This window comes from Muntiacus reevesi, chromosome 7 (genome assembly GCF_963930625.1).
Source record: "Muntiacus reevesi chromosome 7, mMunRee1.1, whole genome shotgun sequence".
Taxonomy (NCBI): domain Eukaryota; kingdom Metazoa; phylum Chordata; class Mammalia; order Artiodactyla; family Cervidae; genus Muntiacus; species Muntiacus reevesi.
The window spans coordinates 35235501-35254306 of record NC_089255.1 but is presented as its reverse complement, the minus strand read 5'-3'; the positions used below and the strand labels follow the sequence as shown (position 1 = coordinate 35254306).

At 48.5% G+C, this 18806-nt stretch overlaps 1 protein-coding gene, 1 non-coding gene and 1 pseudogene across 2 annotated transcripts; 2 read left to right on the top strand and 1 right to left on the bottom strand.

Annotated features, from left to right (window-relative positions):
* Positions 1-344: 344 nt before the first annotated feature.
* Positions 345-468, bottom strand: LOC136172789 (small nucleolar RNA SNORA26). The gene has a single exon (XR_010664126.1). It is a non-coding gene; the product is annotated as a small nucleolar RNA SNORA26 (small nucleolar RNA).
* A 1210-nt stretch (positions 469-1678) lies between these two features.
* RHOV (ras homolog family member V) lies at positions 1679-4221 on the top strand. Its single transcript, XM_065941081.1, has 3 exons — positions 1679-1954; positions 2743-2801; positions 2988-4221. Exons 1-3 carry the CDS (start codon positions 1747-1749, stop codon positions 3429-3431), a joined length of 711 nt encoding a protein of 236 aa, XP_065797153.1. The 5' UTR covers positions 1679-1746; the 3' UTR covers positions 3432-4221.
* Positions 4222-15063: 10842 nt separating this feature from the next.
* Positions 15064-15859, top strand: LOC136171565 (craniofacial development protein 2-like; annotated as a pseudogene).
* Positions 15860-18806: the final 2947 nt, after the last annotated feature.

Below are 18806 nucleotides of genomic sequence, written 5' to 3'. Positions count from 1 at the left end.
ATATCTTATGTGGATGTGTCTGAGAAGTCATAGGGGCTATAATTAGGGGTTATTAGCATCCACAGATACTTGGAGGTAGGGAATGTAGGATGTAGACACTGGGATACCCGAGTGAATACTGGGAATCCTACCATTTCCCCACAGTCAAGTTTTTATTTTTTATTTTTTTTATTTTTTATTTTTATTTTTTTATTTTTTATTTTTATTTTTTTATTTTATATTTTTATATTTAAAAAAAAAATTTTTTTTTTTATTGTCAAACCGAAGGTCAAGTTTAAATTTAATGACTTTGGTATTAACTATACACATACTAGTAAGTGCTAAGACTTAAAATCTTTTGATTCAGTTGTGACTCCAGACAGGATCCAGAGAGGAGTTCTAAAAATTCTCTTCTCTGGGTTTTATGGAGACTTCCTTTACCCTCCTGTGTTAGCCTCTTAAGGCACTGCATCAGCCTTGAAAGGGCACTGGAAAGGGTGACACAGTCAAGTTTTTAATGGTTAAATCAGCAACTTTCTAGTTGTTGTCCTCAACATTTGATCAAAGTTGGCGGGGGCGGGTAAGGAATAAAAATCAGAAATCTTGAAACTTTTTTCAAGAGATTTTGAGATTTGGACTTAGAGATTTTAATACTACCTTCTGCTTGAAAAATACAATTATTTCTTTTCTTCAGTTTTCACTGACCTACTCCCAACACTCTCCCTTCAACAACTCGTGAAGGAGGTGTTTTCAATTATCTTTATATAGGCTGAGATCTTTGTATAGGCTTGGAATTCGGAGAAAGGATTCTGGGTCTGGTGTCACTTGGTGTGGCTGCAATAAAGAGATGAAATTAGCATCAAGGCTATTCTTCACTTGCTCTCTTGGTGACCTTCCTAGGGCTACATGAGATATCATGTCTCTATCTATAAACACCTTCTAGGGCAGGGACAATGGGTGGCCCAGGAAAGCATCAGCAAGTAGATAATTATTATGTGCTTTTGATGATGATGATGATGATGATATTAGAGACTTTGGGGATTTAGAAAATATTCAATTGGATAATTGTCCTTGAAGATCCTCCCCAGCTAGCTTCTCCAGCATCCTGAGATCCTTTAGAGGAGCAGAGTGAAGGTGTTTAAAGCCTGCCTTCAGGTTGAATCTAGAGGAAGCTCTTGCGTGGAAGAGGTGCAATACATTATTGCCTGCCGTGTTCCCTCTTGAGTTTATCTTCTGCCTCTTCATGATCTTTTTATTTTTAAAAAGTAATTCATTAATAAAATTATTATCCAGACTTTTTAATACTCAAACATGTCTTTTTTTTTTTATTGTTTTAATTTGAATAAAGGTTTAATTTGAATATGTTGCATTATGTGTTCTGCAATTTGCTTCTTCTTCCTAACAATAAATCCTGGATATCTTTCTCTGCCAGGATACCGAGATCTGCCTCATATGGGCAATTCTTTGTTCTGGAACCTGTGTGATTCCTTGAGCGTCAGTTTTCGGCCTGCGTCTCTGCCTCCTGGTGTTAGAGACTGCCTGACCTCTTGGGGCGTGCATTAGAGGGAGGTCCTGGAGGAGGCTCGGAGGGTGGGCGGGGTCCGAGGCCGCTTGGGTATGCAGATGAGGTGGGCGGGGTCCACATATACCCACGGGTAGCGGCTGGCGGTTGAGCTGGGTCTCCGCGGATTCAGTCAGAGGCAACCTACGGAACGTGCTTCACCGATCACAGCGAAGCCTGGTCCCCGGCTGTCCCCGGAGCGGGCCATGCCCCCGCGGGAGCTAAGCGAGGCTGAATCGTCCCCGCTCCGGTCCCCGACCCCTCCCCCGGGACGGGGCAGCGCGTCCCCCGAGCTGGGCATAAAGTGCGTGCTGGTGGGCGACGGCGCGGTGGGCAAGAGCAGCCTCATCGTCAGCTACACCTGCAATGGGTACCCCGCGCGCTACCGGCCCACAGCGCTGGACACCTTCTCCGGTACGTTCAACGGCCAGCGCGGCCGCGTGGCTGGGGGTGCGGTTGTGCACTCGGGGGCTGCGGCTGGAGCCGAGGAGCTAGTGCACCGAAGCCCCCGAGGAGGCTGGCGGGAGCAGGCCCCGAGGTGGCGCTGCTCAGGCTTGGTGGGATCCAGGACGCTCTTTCTTTTTCTTAAAAAAAAATTTTTTTTTCATTTATCTTTGGCTGTTCTGAGACTTCGTTGCTGCGCGGGTTTTTCTCTAGTTGCGGCGAGCGGGGACCACTGTTCGTCGTAGTTCGCCGCTTTTCACTGAGGCGGCTTCACTTGTTGCGGAGCACCGGCTCCAGAGCGCCCGGGATTCAGTAGTTACCTCACGTTTAGTTTTGGTTCCCGGGCTCTAGAGCACAGGCTCAATAGTTGTGGTCGTGGGCTCGGTTGCTCTGAGGCATGTGGGATCTTCCCGGACCAGGGCTCGAACCCGTGTCTCCTGCATTGGTAGGTGGATTCTTTACCACTGAGCCACCAGGGAAGCCTCTTTTTCTTTTCTTTATTAGAGTATAATTTCCTTACAATGTTGTGTTAGTTTCTGCTCTGCAACGAAGTGAATCAGCTGTATGTATACCTATGCCTCCCTCTTGAACACTCCTCTCCCCCCATACCACCCATCACAGAGCACAGAGCTGAGCTCTCTGGGCTGTACTGTAGGTTCCCTCTAGCTGTCTGTTTTATACACGGTAGTGTATTTACGTGAAACCTAATCTCAGAACGCTCTTTCTAACTCAGTCTTTCCCCTGCCTGTCCCCTGCAGTGCAAGTCCTGGTTGATGGAGCCCCGGTGCGCATTGAGCTCTGGGACACAGCAGGACAGGTAAGAAGTTGGACCATCCTCTACTGGTCTGGGGTGAGGTGGGCTGGAGGCTGGGAGGATCCCGGGTCCATCAGGAATGGAGAAGGCCTTGGGCCCTTAGTTACGAGTCTCAGTCTCTAAACCCAGACGACAAGGGATTCCCTGCGTCCTGGGGCAGGGAATAATGGCCTGGACTTTCCATCCTAGGAAGACTTTGACCGCCTTCGCTCGCTCTGCTACCCGGATACAGATGTCTTCCTGGCCTGTTTCAGTGTGGTGCAGCCCAGCTCCTTCCAAAACATCACAGAGAAATGGCTGCCGGAGATTCGTACTCACAATCCCCAGGCACCTGTGCTGCTGGTGGGTACCCAGGCCGACCTGAGGGATGATGTCAATGTACTGATTCAGCTGGACCAGGGGGGCCGGGAAGGCCCGGTGCCTCAACCCCAGGCTCAGGGTCTGGCTGAGAAGATCCGGGCCTGCTGCTACCTGGAGTGCTCTGCCTTGACGCAGAAGAACTTGAAGGAGGTGTTTGACTCGGCCATTCTCAGTGCCATTGAGCACAAAGCCCGGCTGGAGAAGAAACTGAACGCCAAAGGTGTGCGCACCCTCTCCCGCTGCCGCTGGAAGAAGTTCTTCTGTTTTGTTTGAGCAGCTGTTGCAGCAAAATGATCAGTAGGCCAATGGCCACAGACTTCTAGAACCTGAGACATGGGGCCTTTGAGGGGCTCTGCTGGCAGAGCCAGGCCACCCTCATGGCACTCAGTTCCCGTCTGAACGCTGTGGAGCCATGGGCGTTTAACTGCCCGCTCTTCTATGCCAGGGTGAGCCTAGGGCCTGGAGGAGGGAAGGCTCTGACTTGGATTTCTGTTGTCAAGGCTGACAGAAATCCTAGTACTTTGATTTTCATGGGATGATCCTGACAGCATCAGCTGCCTCCAAGCAGTTTGGGATCCAATTCCCAGTTTCTTATTATGGGCCCTCAAGCCAGGCTGGCTGAATTAGGACCCCTTGTAATGGTCCCCATCCCCGCCTTGGCCCCAGGGGTGAGGAAGAGCCTGAGGAACAGCTGGGCATCTCGGAAGGCTGGAAGGTGTCCAGCCCTGATTTGGAGAGTTAAGAATGAGTTGAGTAAGACAGAGGTCTGTGAGAGATTGAGAAGGAGCAGAAAGTACAGCCTTGGAGCCTTACGACTAGAGGCAGGCTGGGGAGAAGACAGATCAGAGGGCTCCTCTTGGTACGAAGAAGAGAAAGAAGGAGAGTAGAGAAGTGGGGCAACTGAGGAGCAAGGCTGACACTTGGGCTGTCCTCAAAGCCTCAAGGCCAGGGAGGGCGGGGCCGGTGCCTGAGAAGAACTGGGTCTCAGGGCTCCCTAGGCACTGCCCAAACTGGCTGGACCAGGAGTGGGGCAGGAAGTGAGAGGCAAGGCCCAGCAAAAGGAGGGGGAGGAGCTGCAAATCAGAGCCTAAAGTAAGAAGGGGCTTTCTTCAAAGTCATAGCCTAGAAGACAGGGCAGTGTGGAGTCTGCAAATAAAGCCTTAAGTTTCTGAAGCTGCTGTCTCTGTGTCTTTTTCTGGAGAGGTCAGCATGTTGGTCCCTCAAGGCCCAACAGTTTGGATAGAGACAGCTTGGGTACCAAAAGACTGAGGCTAGATCGAAAGGTGAGGGCTGGTCTAGATGGGACCGTGATGGGAACTGGCCTGGGGGGAGGGGTTTGGGGTGCCCCGTTTGGGTCTTAGCTGGTTCCCAGGAGAGCTAGCGTGGGAAGCAGCCTGGAAACGGGTTTCCCCAGGTGTCAGCGCCAGAGCTGCTTTCCCATGACCTCACCAGGCAGGAGGTGCCCCTCCCCTCTCCCCTCCCTTCTGGAGCACAGTGCTCAGCCCGGGGCTCTGGGGCAGTCCCGAGCCCTCTAACCTTCCTGCTCTGATCCTTCCAACAGTCTACAATGCCCCAGGGTTTCAGATTGGGGAGGGCCCTCTGGTTCAGACCCTGAACACGAAGGGACCCCCACACAACTTAAACCTCAACCACTGGCCAAACTCTTGGACTTGGGTTGGTTGAACCCAGCCAGTCTTTAGACTTAGCACTCAAAGGCTACATAAGGACCTAGTGAAGGTCACGATGCCAGTGCCAACAATTTATATTGCTTTTTTTTTTTTTTTTTTTTTTTTGGCCTCTTCTGTGCGGGTTGTGGGATCTTAGTTCCCCAACCAGGGATTGAACCTGCCCTCAGCAGTGAGAGTGAAGTGTCCTAACCAGTGGGCCACAAGGGAACTCTGGTCAACAATTTAAATAGAAGTCTGGTCCCAGAAATCCTTTGAGAGTGAAGGTTCATTGATTGAGGACTTGGAGAAGAGCAGGGATTCAGAGAACATTCCCTGGATTTGGAACTGGAAGAACATTTAACAGGTGCATTTGGAGTGGGAGGGGCACCACTTTACCTGTAAGGAAAGGGAGGCTCAGAGGGAAAAGGTAATATTCCAAGTAATATACTATTATAAGTGGCCATAAGAGCACTTTGCAAACTCTAGAGTTGGTACATGGCAAGTGTTGTTCATGTGGAGAGGTATTTCTAAGGCACACCTGGGGCACTTGCTAGGCAACTAATGGGCCGGGTGAGACCTCTGTCCCAGCCCAGCTCCCGCTGCAGGAAGTTGTGTGTGTGTGAGAAAAACGTGGCCGTGGGACAGAAATCCTAGCCAAGTGAAACCTCAGATAATCCCCAAGTTTAGTTTTGGCCGAGACTGTCCACCTTCTGCCCCACCTGGGCTCTACCCCCAGAGCTCCAGCCACCTGTCTCCCTTTGCCCCTTGTCCCCTCAGGTGGATGGAGTCTTACCCCCACCCCGCTCCATGGCAGGCTGTTACCTCAACTCAGCCTGACACACTCCCTTCCTGGGGGCAGAGACCCCAGTTCAAGTTCAGGCTCTGGCATCAACCATGACCTTAGGCAATTTTTTTTTCTTCTCTGTGCCTCAGTTTCCTCATTCACAAAATGAAACAAGTCTCTGGATTAGAGATTTTCAAACCACTCCAAGGTGACTTAAAGGTGCTATGGGTTGGGGGAGGAAGCCTAATCAAGTGATCTTTGGGGTCTCTCCCACCTCCAGCTTCTTCCCTAATTCTCTGATGGTCCTAGTATACCCGTGTCACTCTGTCTTCCCTCCTGCTGGGTCACTGAGCCTTGTCCGCCTCGCACCTGCATCACTGCCACTGCTGCTTCGCACCTTTAGCCCCCTAGTGCTGCTTCCTTTCTCCTGGCACGTCCCTGACTCAAGATTCTTACTAGCTCTCAGTGCCTGCAGAGAACTCCCAGCTTCTCATCTCAGCACTCAAGACCACAAATCTGACACCAACATGAACAAGGCCAGATTGTCCCAGTGATCCCCACTCCCTGATCCCCAGTCATTTTTTACTTCTGAGTCCAAGTCTTTGCTTTTGCCAAATCCTCTAGAAAGTGCCCCCTACCTCCCACCCAACCAGATGCCCAGTTTCTCCTTTAACCATCTTCCAGTCAATATTCACTTCTCTAGGACCTATATCATTAAGGTCTGCTGTCTTGGCCCATTGAGGAGACACAAAATTTAGTCCTTTGCTCAGGCTACACCTCCCACCCCCGCCCCCCCCACCCCGACCATCTTCAACTAAATGGAGAGGGAGTAAGTTCCATTCAAGCCCCTGTGTTCCCACAGGATCATGGGCTCAGGTAACATTTGCTGCAGGCCATTAAGTGCTTGGGGCTTCCCTTGTGGCTCTGATGGTAAAGAATCTGCCTGCAATGCGAGAGACTTGGGTTTGATCCCTGGGTTGGAAAGCTCCCCTAGAGAACAGAAAGGCTATCCACTCTAGTATTTTGGCCTGGAGAATTCCATAGGCTATACAGTCCATGGGGTCGCAAAGAGTTGGACACAACTGAGCGACTTTCACTTTCAGTTTCATTAAGTACTTGAGATAAAAAAGACAAGCAGTGAGCCTCGCAGGAGATCCTGAGGATAAAGTTCATCTCCAGGTCTGTGTCCAGGGGCCTTACCATAGGCCTAAAGAGTAATGGAATGGCTTGGGATTTCCCTTGTCATCCAGTGGGTAAGGCTCCTTGATGCCACTGCAGGGGGCCTGGGTTTGATCCCTGGTCAGGGGACTAGATCTCACATGCTACCACTAAGTGTTCGAATGCTACTACTAAAGATCTCTCATGCATCATCAACTAAATGATCTTGCATGCTACAATGAAGATATCGCATGATGCAACTAAGACCTGGATACAATAGAGATAAATATTTTTTAAAAAGAGCGATGGCTTGCTGGAAAGGCCCTCTGAGGCACTGGGGCCCATGCCTATACAGAGCAAAAGGGGATTTACCTCTTGTTCCAAACCCACCATCTCACTTGCTGTGTCTCTACAATGTGATCTCTCTTTACTTTTCTGGGACTGTTTTTATCTCTTTATCTTTCTTTCATTTGCCTCTTTTCCCCTATTTTCTCTGCTCTTGAATCTAAAGGAACATTGAATATATTAACTGGCAAGAAGTGTATGTTTCTTACATATGCAGTCTTAAATTAGTGCTTATCGATGTAAAATTATTTTTAATATCTGTGTAACCAACCCTTAGTTGATGTTTTTAAATATCTATTTTGTTTTTTCACAATCAGTGTTTCGCTTACAGAAAAACTGGAAAATCCAAAGAACTAGAAGATTGAAATGGACTAGTAGTCTTAATTCCGAGATAATCCACAGTAACATTTTGATGTTACTTCCTTTTGGTTTTCTCTGTCTATTTTTGAAATATTTCTTGTGATTATGCTAGATGTGATTTTGTATTTTCTGTTTAAAATTTTGATAGCTTTTTCACGTTATTATAAACTCTGATTAGAATCTGTAACCGTTTATGTATGTTTGTTTACTATTTTACTCTGATCCTAATTTCTTCAACTAGATCCCCATTTGGGTGCATTCAGTTTGTTTTCCTTTAAATATTTTTTTTCTTTTATAAATGAGATTAAATCCACAGTTGATTATTTTTTCCACCATGGATTGGTGACCATTTACAGAAAAAGCATCCTTAACATCTTTGGCTTGGAGACTGAGCCACCATATGATTGTGAATGGGGCCTATGAGGGAGCTTGGGTTTCTTTGCCTGTTGACTTGTCAGAGGCTCTTTCTGTTGAAGCATGACTAGCAGATTGTGGGTGTTCAATAAATACTGCATGATGACAAGGTATGCATATATGACATATTGGTGTTCATGTACATCCCTCTGTGTCCCTGTTTTTGCTCTTGTGTATTTCAAGTGGATATTATCTTTGTGCAGACCTCTGAACCCTTCCGTGCATGTGCAAGTCTGTGTATCTACATGTGTAAATGTGAATGTCCGTCTTCATGTGAGATGTGTGTAGCTCCGCATGTGTACGTTTGTGTATCCACATAATGCCTGCCCTTAGGAGTGTGTATTGTACACAATTCTCTGTGTGTATCTGGGTGTGTGTTGGACTTCCCAGTTGGCTCAGTAGTAAAGAATCCTCCTGCTGACCTGGATACCTGGGTTCAGTTCCTGGTTTGGGAGGGTCTCCAGGAGACCCTCCAGGAGGGCATGCCAACCCACTCCAGTATTCTTGCCTGGAGAATCCGCATGGATGGAAGAACCTGGTGAGCTACAGTCCATGAGGTCGCAAAGAGTCAGACACGACTGAATGACCTAGCACACGTGCACAGGTGTGTTGGGTGTGTGTTGGCCTCTATGCCTGTGTGTGTACATCTAGGTTGGGTCTTGTTTCTTCGGGACTGTATGTCTATGTGTGTGTGTGTGCCCAGGTTCAATTCTGAGTGGGTCTGTGTGTGTGTGTGTGTGTGTGTGTGTGTGTGTGTGTGTGTGTGTGTGTGTCGGGGGCGTTTCCTCCACGAGCATCTTTGTGCTGGGTGTGTGTGCTGAGCTGGTGTGTGAGTGTCTGCACACTTGAGGGAGCTGGGCCTTACTTGCTTTCCCCCAGGTAGCAGAGTGGAGCCCAGGGCAGAGGTGACACACCCTCCGATCTCCTCATTCTCCTGGGAACCAGCTTGGGAGAGTGAGTGAGACCGAGAGCAGACTGCGTCAGGAGCACCGGGCCCTTTTGCAACCAGCCCAGGCCCCGGGCGGTAACCAGGCTCTCACAGGTCAGCCCTGCCCACTGTGCCTGGCTGCCAGGAAACCCTGCTCCCAGCAGGGCTGCGCTGTCAGCGCCCTCCCTGGGCCCGGGCCAAATCCTCTGGTGAGCGGAACTCAGCCAGCCGAGAGGCCACATTAGTCACGCTGTGGCAAGAGTAAGGAGTGACTTCCCAAGCCTGGGCAGTGCTGACTGTCCCAGGAAACCACTGCTTTCTGTCCCTGGCCGTGGTGATGCTTAGACAGCCTGGTCTGCTCCTTATTGCCTTCCATTCTTACAAATGAACTTCCAAATGGGCCAGAGGGCTCTTATTAGCTCTGATTTTCAGGACCTGGGCCCTGGCCCTGCATCCAGGCTTCTTTCCAGTGTGCCTCCTGGAGGTTCTGCCCCCTGGAAATAGACCTCTCAGAGGGCAGGGTTGGGAGGCATGGTTGATGGGATAGAGTAGGTTGTCCTAGGCTCAGAGTGGGACAGAGGGAGACAGGGTTGGAGTGAAATGTGAGAAAGGATGTTGGCATTGAACCAGGCCTGCCCTCCTACTGGAATGTTCTCAATGCTTCCTCCACTGAACAGATTAGTCCCCTAACTGGGATGACCGTGGAATTCACTGTCAGACTCAGGATATTTCTGAGATTGAATGGGAACTCTATTAATCACCTGGGCTTATGGTCACGCTGCTCATACCCTTCTGGAAGGCAGAGCCAGTCATCAGTCTCCTTGCCCGGTCAGCTTCTTGGCTTCCTTGACCCTTGCCTGTACCAGTCTGTACCAAACTCTCTGGCCCTTGGGCGGTGAGGGGCAGCAGGGGGGCCTTTGGGCCAGGTGGGGCACAGTGATTCCCTGGGGCCCCTTCAAACTGGCAGAAAAGCTAGGAGCCCAGCCCCCAACCAGGGACAACTGACCCATTGTGTGTTTCACCCTCAGATCTGTGTTCGCTGTGGTCATGTTCCATTGCATCTGCGCACTTTCTCTCCCTCCCCAGCACCCCATACCTGCTGGAGACGGCAAGATCATCCCCCTGGTGAGACAGGGGACCCTCTATTTCCCAGGACACGTGTGTTTTTCTACCTATGGCAACTTTCCACCCCTGCCCAACAGGCCATGTGTCCCATTGACTACCCCATCTCCCATGGGTTCTCCAGTTTCAATTCTATCTCCAACTCGCTGGGCGACTTTGGCCAAATTACTGCCTTCTTTGTCTAAGTTTCTCCCAGTTGTGAAGCGGGGTTAGTACTCTGCTCCTCCCTGGCTCCCAGGAGACCTGCAGGGAGAAGCAAGATAAGAATGGGGAACTGATTTGGGGGAAGCTGTCCAGTGTGTGAAGCAGCAGTTCTGGCCTGTGTTTACATGGGTGTGGGCCTTGGGATCCCAGCCTCCTGAGGCTTGGGAACAGCCCTGACTGCTCCTTGGCCTGGCTCCTTTGTCCCACTTCCAGAGAAATGACAGACACTTAGCCCAGGAGCCTGGGCATCTGGAGAAGATGAGACCTCAGAGCAAAAAGTTTGGGGCTCAGACTTCCTGGCCTATTCTGTCCCCAGACACTGGCTGTGTGACCATGGGCAAGTCACTGCCCATCTCTAGGCCTCAACAACTTGGCTCTGACAGCCTCCACCAGTCATGTATTCAGGGGGCCCTAGAATCTGTAACCTGTAACCATAGTTTAGGGATTAGAAAGGACTTTGCCATCTAGTCCAAGTCCTTCACTTTTCACAAAGCACTATGGGTTTTCTGGGGGCCACAGACTAGTCCTGGTTAACCTAAGGTCATAAACTGGTTGCAAAGAGGATGGAGCAGGAGAGGGTAAGTAGATCAGAGAAAATCCACTGGCGAGACAACTCCAAGTGGATTGGTGAGTCAACAAGGTAATCTTTTGTACTCCATCAGTGTTCGATAGTTCCCAGTCCGCTCAGCCTCTCCATCCACAGGCTGAAACCCAGCCTGGTCCTCTCCTCCCCTTCCCCACTATTTCATTCCGACTCTGCTCTCTGCCACCTACTAGGAGTCCACCTGGCTCCTCAACCATTCATGATGATCAGCTGGCAACTCATTTCCAGCATCCTCCTTTCCTGAACCTGGGGGGCTTCGAAACCCCTCACCTTTGAGCCTCTTTCTTCCTGGGTCTCCTACTGCCCCTCCGACTGCTCCTCCTCAGTTTCCTTTTCTTCCAAGAGGCTCTGTCCTCAGTTACCGCTCTCCCCTCTAGGTTTACACTCTCTCCATCAGTAGTCTCCTCCTTCCTCCCCTTCACCCTCACATGGCTTGTTCTCTCCACCAGGCCCACACACTCACCTCCAGGGTGTTGGGGGCCTCACCAGGAGGCACCCACAGCTGGGACACAGAGCTAAGTGCATGGCCCAAAGACTACAACACTCGTATGTTTTTGCCTTATTTCTAGCCCTATCTTATGTTACTTCTTAGGTTTCTTTTTAAATCTTGTTCCTTTGTACTCATCTCATAGTTTATAGACCCTTTTAAGTTGCCTTTAAATCTTTCCCCAGTAAGGCTAGGCAAAAGCAAACAAAAACTAAGATCAACAATAAGAGCCACAAAGACCCACAATAAGATCAACAAAACCAGCCTCCATCTGGTCCCTGATGGCCCCTCACCTTCTGCCTGGTTCTCCTGAAGCTGCATTCCTCTCCTGGGCCCTGTTTCTATTGGTGGCAATGCCAGATTCCTGGGACAGAAAACCTGAAGGCCCCGCTGACTCAGCTTCTCTGTCTGCACGAGCCAGTCCGTCACCAAGTCTCGGAGCTTCTCTCTCCTTTACCAGCCCCTCAGTCCCTATCCCATCTCGGAGACTCCTGATCTAATGGTTTGTTTCTTTCTGAAACAGACCTCAATACCTCTTCAGAAACCATTGTTTTCTCAGTACCAAAGCAATAGATACTCACTGTAGAAAATTTTCAAAAATGCAAGTCAACAAAAAGAAGAATGTGAAAACCACCTATAATTTAATCAACAAGAAAACACTGTAAGCATATGGGTAAAAATCTTTTTCAGTTTTATGTAAAAGAGTTTTTGATTTTTTTTTTTAAGCTCTTCTCAGTTTCTTTCCCAGTGTATTTTCTTGGTCTTCCTGGTTCTGGGCTCAGCTGATGGAATCCCAGGAGCTACTGCAGATAGGGGAGGAGAGTACTGTGGGGGAGTTTCGGCCACCCTCGGGGCTGAAGCCAGCTTCTGGGTTTGCGGTTTCCAGGTGACACACTCGACCTTCGGAAGTGGCGGGTGGGGGTGGGCTGAGAAGTGCCTTCCCAGGCTTCAGTCTAGCTGAAGCCTGGGAAGGTGGGGAAGGGAGTGGTCTTGTGCAATAGGACAAACCACTCCTCATTCAGGGCTGTTTGTTTAAAGGGGCAGGGATGGGTTCCAGAGAAACAAGCCTGTTTTGTTTTCTTTTCAAAATTTTATTTATTTACTTATTGGCTGTGCTGGGTCTTCATGGTTGTGCAAGGACAACACACTGGTTGCCCTGAGTGGGGCTACTCTCTTGCAGTATGTGGGCTCTGTCATTGCGGTGGCTTCTCTTGTTGCACTGCATCAGTTCTAGAGAGTGGGCTCAGTAGTTGTGGCCCACATGCTTAGTCGCCCCATGGCACGTGGAATCTTCACAGACCAGGGATCTAACCTGGGCCCCCTGCATTGGCAGATGGATTCTTAACCACTGGACCACCAGGGAAGTCCCCAGAAGCAATACAGTTTTTGTCACTGTTTATTTGGCTTCCCTGATAGCTCAGTTTTTAAAGAATCCGCCTGCAATGCAGGAGACCCCAGTTTGATTCCTGGGTCGGGAAGATCTGCTGGAGAAGGGATAGGCTACCCACTCCAATATTCTTGCGCTTCCCTTATGGCTCAGCTGGTAAAGAATCTGCCTGCAATACTGGAGACCTGGGTTCAATCCCTGGGTTGGGAAGATCCCCTGGAGAAGGGAAAGGCTGCCCACTCCAGTATTCTGGCCTAGAGAATTCCATGGAGTGTCTAGTTCATGGGGTCGCAAAGATATGATTGAGTGACTTTCACCTCACCTCATGTGAGCTGTTAGGACCAGTAAGTTCTAGAGAAAACACGCCCATATGAGGGAAGAAGGATGGGTTATTAGGGGTGCCCAAAGTTGAATGCCTGGAGAGGGTCCAGGCAAGCATCTAACCTAGGGAGATATAGGGTGGATGGGGGATGGGGGCAGTTAGTGCCTGAGGGGATCAAAAGGACCTAGTGCCTAAATCACTATAATGTGGACCTTGATTGCCAGTGTCCTAAGTTTTCACAAGCTAGATGTGTGTGTGTTTTTTAAGTAAAGTCTACCAATTCTTTAAATGTAATAACTAATTGAAGAAATTAAACCACTATTTGGGTCACAGCCCAACTGACTGCCAGCCTGCAACCTTTCCAACTAGGCTTTACTGCCTGTCTACCATGTACTTCACAAAGGTCACTCTGCCTAATTTACTTGGTGTGGCTTCATCCTCCCTTCCCTCTCTCTGGGTTTCCACCTCTAATGATATAGCCTGCTTATATGTCCACTCCTTAAAGTTCAGTTTGGATTTCCCTTCCCTTGTCCCTCTGCTCAAATCCCCAAGTGCCCACCAATGTGATCTCTATGTACCAACCTCCCAGCTTTTCCTCTTAGTGCTTGAGCCAAACTGAGCAGCTGGCTGGACCCCCATCAAAACAAGAACCATGATCTCCACTGCCCAGCTTTTGCTCACTTTGATTTTGTTATGCCTGCAGCACGCACAGCCACCTGTTCCTCTCGTTTTATACCTCCTTCATGAAGCTGTCTCCAAGATGGCAGACTAGAAGGACATGTGCTCATCTCCTCCTGTGAGAATTCCAAAATTACAACACATTGCTGCACAACCGTTGACAGGAGACTGTTGGATCCTACCAAAAAAGATACCCCATGTCCAAGGGCAAAGCAGAAGCCCCAGCAAGATGGTAGGAGGGGAGGAATCCCATTTTGAATCAAACCCCCTACCCTCCAGAGATGCTTAGAGGGCTCAAACAAACCTTGAGCACACCAGGACCCAGAGACCCCACAGAGACTGAGCCAGAGTGTTTGGGTGGCTCCTGAGGAGGTGCAGGTCAGCAGTGGACTGCCACTGGGGCCGGGGCTCTGGGTGCAGTAAACCTGGGTTTGGCATAAGCCCTCTTGGATGAGGTCCCCATTAACCCCACCATAGAGCCACCAGAACTTACACAGGACTGGGGAAACAGACTCTTGGAGGGCACAAACAAAACCTTGTATGCACCAGGACCCAGGAGAAAGGAGCAGTGACCCCACAGGAGACTGACCCGGACTTGCCCGTTAGTGTCCAGGAGCCTCTGGCGGAGGCGTGGGTTGGCGGTGGCCTGCTGCAGGGTTGGGGGCACTGAGTGTAGCAGTGCGTGCACTTTTGAAGGAGGTCATCATTAGCTTCATTACCTCCACCATAGTTTGGCTTCAGGTCAAACAATAGGGAGGGAACACAGCCCTGCCCATCAATAGAAAATTGGATTAAAGATTTACTGAGCATGGCCTGCCTACCAAAACAAGATCCATGGAAAAGGAAATGGCAACCCACTCTGGTATTCTTGCCTGGAAAAGTCCATGGACAGAGGAGCCTGGCAGGCTGCAGTCCATGGGGTTACATGACTGAGCATGTGTGCATGAGGGTGGAGGAAGATGGGTTGGTAGCAATAAACTGGTAGAACTAAAAATACAAACAAAACAAAACAAAACCCAGTTTCTCCCTCAGTCAGTCTCTCCCATCAGGAAGCTTCCATAAGCCTCTTATCCTTCTCCATTAGAGGGCAGACAGACTGAAAACCACAATCACAGAAAACTAACCAATCTGATCACATGAACCACAGCCTTGTCTAACTCAATGAAACTATGAGCCATGCCGTGTAAGCCCACCCAAGATGGATGGGTCATGGTGGAGTGTTCTGACAAAACATGGTCCACTGGAGAGGGAAATGGCAAACACTTCAGTAGTCTTGCCTTGAAAACCCCATGAACAGTATGAAAAGGCAAAAAGATAGGACACTAAAAGATGAACTCCCAAGGTTGGTAGGTGCCCAATATGCTACTGGAGATCAGTGAAGTACTAACTCCAGAAAGAATGAAGAGATGGAGCCAAAGCAACAGCAACACCCAGTTGAGGATGTGACTGGTGATAGAAGTAAAGTCCGATGCTGTAAAGAGCAATATTGCATAGGAACCTGGAATGTCAGGTCCATGAATCAAGGCAAATTGGAAGTGGTCAAACAAGAGATGGCAAGAGTGAATATCGACATTTTAGGAATCAGTGAACTAAAATGGACTGGAATTGGTGGATTTAACTCAGATGACCATTATATCTACTACTGTGGGCAAGAATCCCTTAGAAGAAATGGACTAGCCCTCATAGTCAACAAAAGAGTCCGAAATGCAGTACTTGGATGCAATCTCAAAAACGACAGAATGATCTCTGTTCATTTCCAAGGCAAACCATTCAATATCACAGTAATCCAAGCCTATGCCCAAACCAGTAATGCTGAAGAAGCTGAAGTTGAACGGTTCTATGAAGACCTACAAGATCTTCTAGAACTAACACCCAAAAAAGAAGTCCTTTTCATTATAGCGAACTGGAATGCAAAAATAGGAAGTCAAGAGATACTGGAGTAACAGGCAAATTTGGCCTTGGAGTACAAAACAAATCTTGTCAAAGGCTAACAGAGTTTTGCCAAGAGATGCACTGGTCATAGCTAACATCCTTTTCCAACAACACAAGAGAAGACTATACACATGGACATCACCAAATGGTCAATATCGAAATCAGATTGATTATATTCTTTGCAGCCAAAGATGGAGAAGCTCTATACAGTCAGCAGAAACAAGACCAGGAGCTGACTGTGGCTCAGATCATGAACTCCTTATTGCCAAATTCAGACTTAAATTGAAGAAAGTAGGGAAAACCACTAGACCATTCAGGTATGACCTAAATCAAATCCTTTATGATTATACAGTGGAAATGACAAATAGATTCAAGGGATTAGATCTGACAGACAGAGTGCCTAAAGAACTACGGACAGAGGTTTGTGACATTGTATAGGAGGCAACGATCAAGACCACCCCCAAGGAAACGAAATGCAAAAAGGCAAAATGGTTGTTTGAGAAGACCTTACAAATAGCCAAGAAAAGAAGAGACACGAAAGGCAAAGGAGAAAAGGAAAGATATATCCATTTGAAAGCAGAGTTCCAAAGAATAGCAAGGAGAGATAAGAAAGCCTTCCTCAGTGATCAGTGCAAAGAAATAGAGGAAAACAATAGAATGGGAAAGACGAGAGATCGCCTCAAGAAAATCAGAGATAGTATGGGAACATTTCATGCAAGATGGGCTCAATAAAGGACAGAAATGGTATGGACCTAACAGAAGCAGAAGATATTAAGAAGAGGTAGCAAGAATACACAGTACTATACAAAAAAGATCTTCATGACCCAGATAACCATGATGGTGTGATCACTCACTTAGAGCCAGACATCCTGGAATGTGAAGTCAAGTGGGCCTTAGGAAGCATCACTATGAACAAAGCTAGTGGAGGTGATGGAATTCCAGTTGAGCTATTTCAAGTCCTAAAAGATGATGCTGTGAAAGTGCTGCACTCAACATGCCAGCAAATGTGGAAAACTCAGCAGTGGCCACAGGACTGGAAAAGGTCAGTTTTCATCCCAATCCCAAAGAAAGGCAATCCCAAAGATATGCAAATATGCAAATGACACCACCCTTATGGCAGAAAGCAGAACTAAAGAGCCTCTTGATGAAAGTGAGAGAGAAGAGTGAAAAAGATGGCTTAAAACTCAACATTCAGAAAACTAAGATCATGGCATCTGGTCCCATCACTTCATGGCAAATAGATGGGGAAACAGTGGAAACAGTGACAGACTTTATTTTCTTGGGCTCCAAAATCACTGCAGATGGAGGCTGCAGCCCTGAAATTAAAAGACGCTTATTCCTTGGAAGGAAAGTTATGACCAACCTAGACAGCATATTAAAAAGCATAGGCATTACTTTGCCAACAAAGGTCCATCTAGTCAAGGCTATGGTTTTTCCAGTAGTCATGTATCGATGTGAGAGTTGAACTATGAAGAAAGCTGAGCGCTGAAGATTTGATGCTTTTGAACTGTGGTGTTGCAGAAGACTCTTGAGAGTCCCTTGAACTGCAAGGAGATTCAACCAGTCCATCCTAAAAGAAATCAAACCTGAATATTCATTGGAAGGACTGATGTTGAAGCCGAAAGTCCAATACTTTGGCTACCTGAGGTGAAGAACTGACTCATTTGAAAAGACCCTGATGCTGGGAAAGATTGAGGGCAGGAGGAGAAGGGGACAACAGAGGATATGATGGTTGGATGGCATCACCGACTCAATACACATGAGTTTGAGTCAGCTCTAGGAGTTGGTGATGGACAGAGAAGCCTGATGTGCAGTCCGTGGAGTTGCAAATAGTCGGACACAACTGAGCAACTGAACTGAACTGATGAAGCCATTTCCCAACCTCTTTCTTAATCTCTGTGGTTTGACCAGTCTCTGTTTCAACTGCTGTTTGTGGGATACCTTGTATCCAAGGGGATCCTGGCACGGTGGATACTGAAGTAAATAAGACCCGGCCTCCATCCAGGCCTGGAGGAGCTTTGTCCCACTTATGCTAACACCCAGTCATGTGTATGCAGGGCAGCTATGAGAGGGTGGCTTCTTCAGCTGGATCATGAAGTAGGAGCTTTCCAGAGGCAAAGAGACATTCAAGGTGGAGGCAACTGCCTATACAAAGAAAGGGAGGTGTGAAAGTTCTGAGAAAAGGAGTCATTTGGCCAGGGACAGAGCAGAGAACAGTTGGGAATGTCTCAACAGTTCGGGGACCAAATTGTTTAGGTACAGTATTTGCATTCCTTCCGCCTGCACTCCAGTGTGTAAGCTCCAGAAAAGCAGGTGCTGCGTGTCAACTTTTATTGCTTCACACCTGACACCTGTCTGGGACTGTGCACTCTGGATCCAACTCTTGCCACAGAGACAGCTCCTGGCAGTGCTCAGAGCGCCCCCTCGTGCTCCTCTGTGCTCCCACCTCCTGTCCCCCAGCTGACTCAGCCCTGCCCGCCTCCCAGCAGCTCTTCCTAGGGAAGGCACTTCATCTGCCGTCATCTCACTTCATCTCCACCCTCCCTAAGAGGAGGATGCTCCCTTCGGTCTGACAAACACTTATTAAGCTCTTATTCTGTGTTAATTACTCTTCTAGGCATTGAGATACAGCATTGACATCAGCCTGGAAGGGCTCATAGAGAACCAAGGGATAATGAGGTTTCCTGGTGCTGTAGGGATCAGAGGAGGAATCAAGCCCATTTTGAAACTTGAAGGATGCATGAGTGGCTGGCAAGGTAGGAAGCAAAATACAGTGCCCTTTGAAATGGAAACAGCCAAAGCGCAGTGGAGGCCCCACCCCTGCCATCTACTCAATGTTTATTGAACCACTACCATTTACTAAGGTCATAGAGGGGGTGTGGCGAGCTGCAGACTCAGAGGTGATTTAAGATGCCATCTGTGTCTGCAGCACTGTGGGAAGACAGGAAAGTAAATGGAAAAGGGGGTGCTTGGTGATGAGGGTCCTGTTAGCAGACACAGGGATGTAGAGCAGGGAGTATCCTTGAGAGGATCTCAGGAATGAGAACTCATGAGAAGGGTGAAGATGGGCCAGTTCAGTACCACAGGTGCAAGGGCTGTGAGAAAGCCATCAAAAAGAGGCCTGTCCTGGGCTGCTAATAAGGTTTTGCTTCTTAAAAAAAAAATTAATTTACTTATTTGGTTGTACCAAGTCTTAGTTGTGGCATGTGGACGCTTGGTTGTGGTATGTGGGACCTCATTCCCTGTGAGGGTACTT

Bases quoted from the DNA above. Each gene is read 5' to 3' on its own strand.
- RHOV (XM_065941081.1), top strand. From the start codon at position 1,747: ATGCCCCCGCGGGAGCTAAGCGAGGCTGAATCGTCCCCGCTCCGGTCC. The intron at 1,955-2,742 runs GTACGTTCAACG...TGTCCCCTGCAG, and splicing joins AGCGCTGGACACCTTCTCCG to TGCAAGTCCTGGTTGATGGA. The intron at 2,802-2,987 runs GTAAGAAGTTGG...TTTCCATCCTAG, and splicing joins TCTGGGACACAGCAGGACAG to GAAGACTTTGACCGCCTTCG.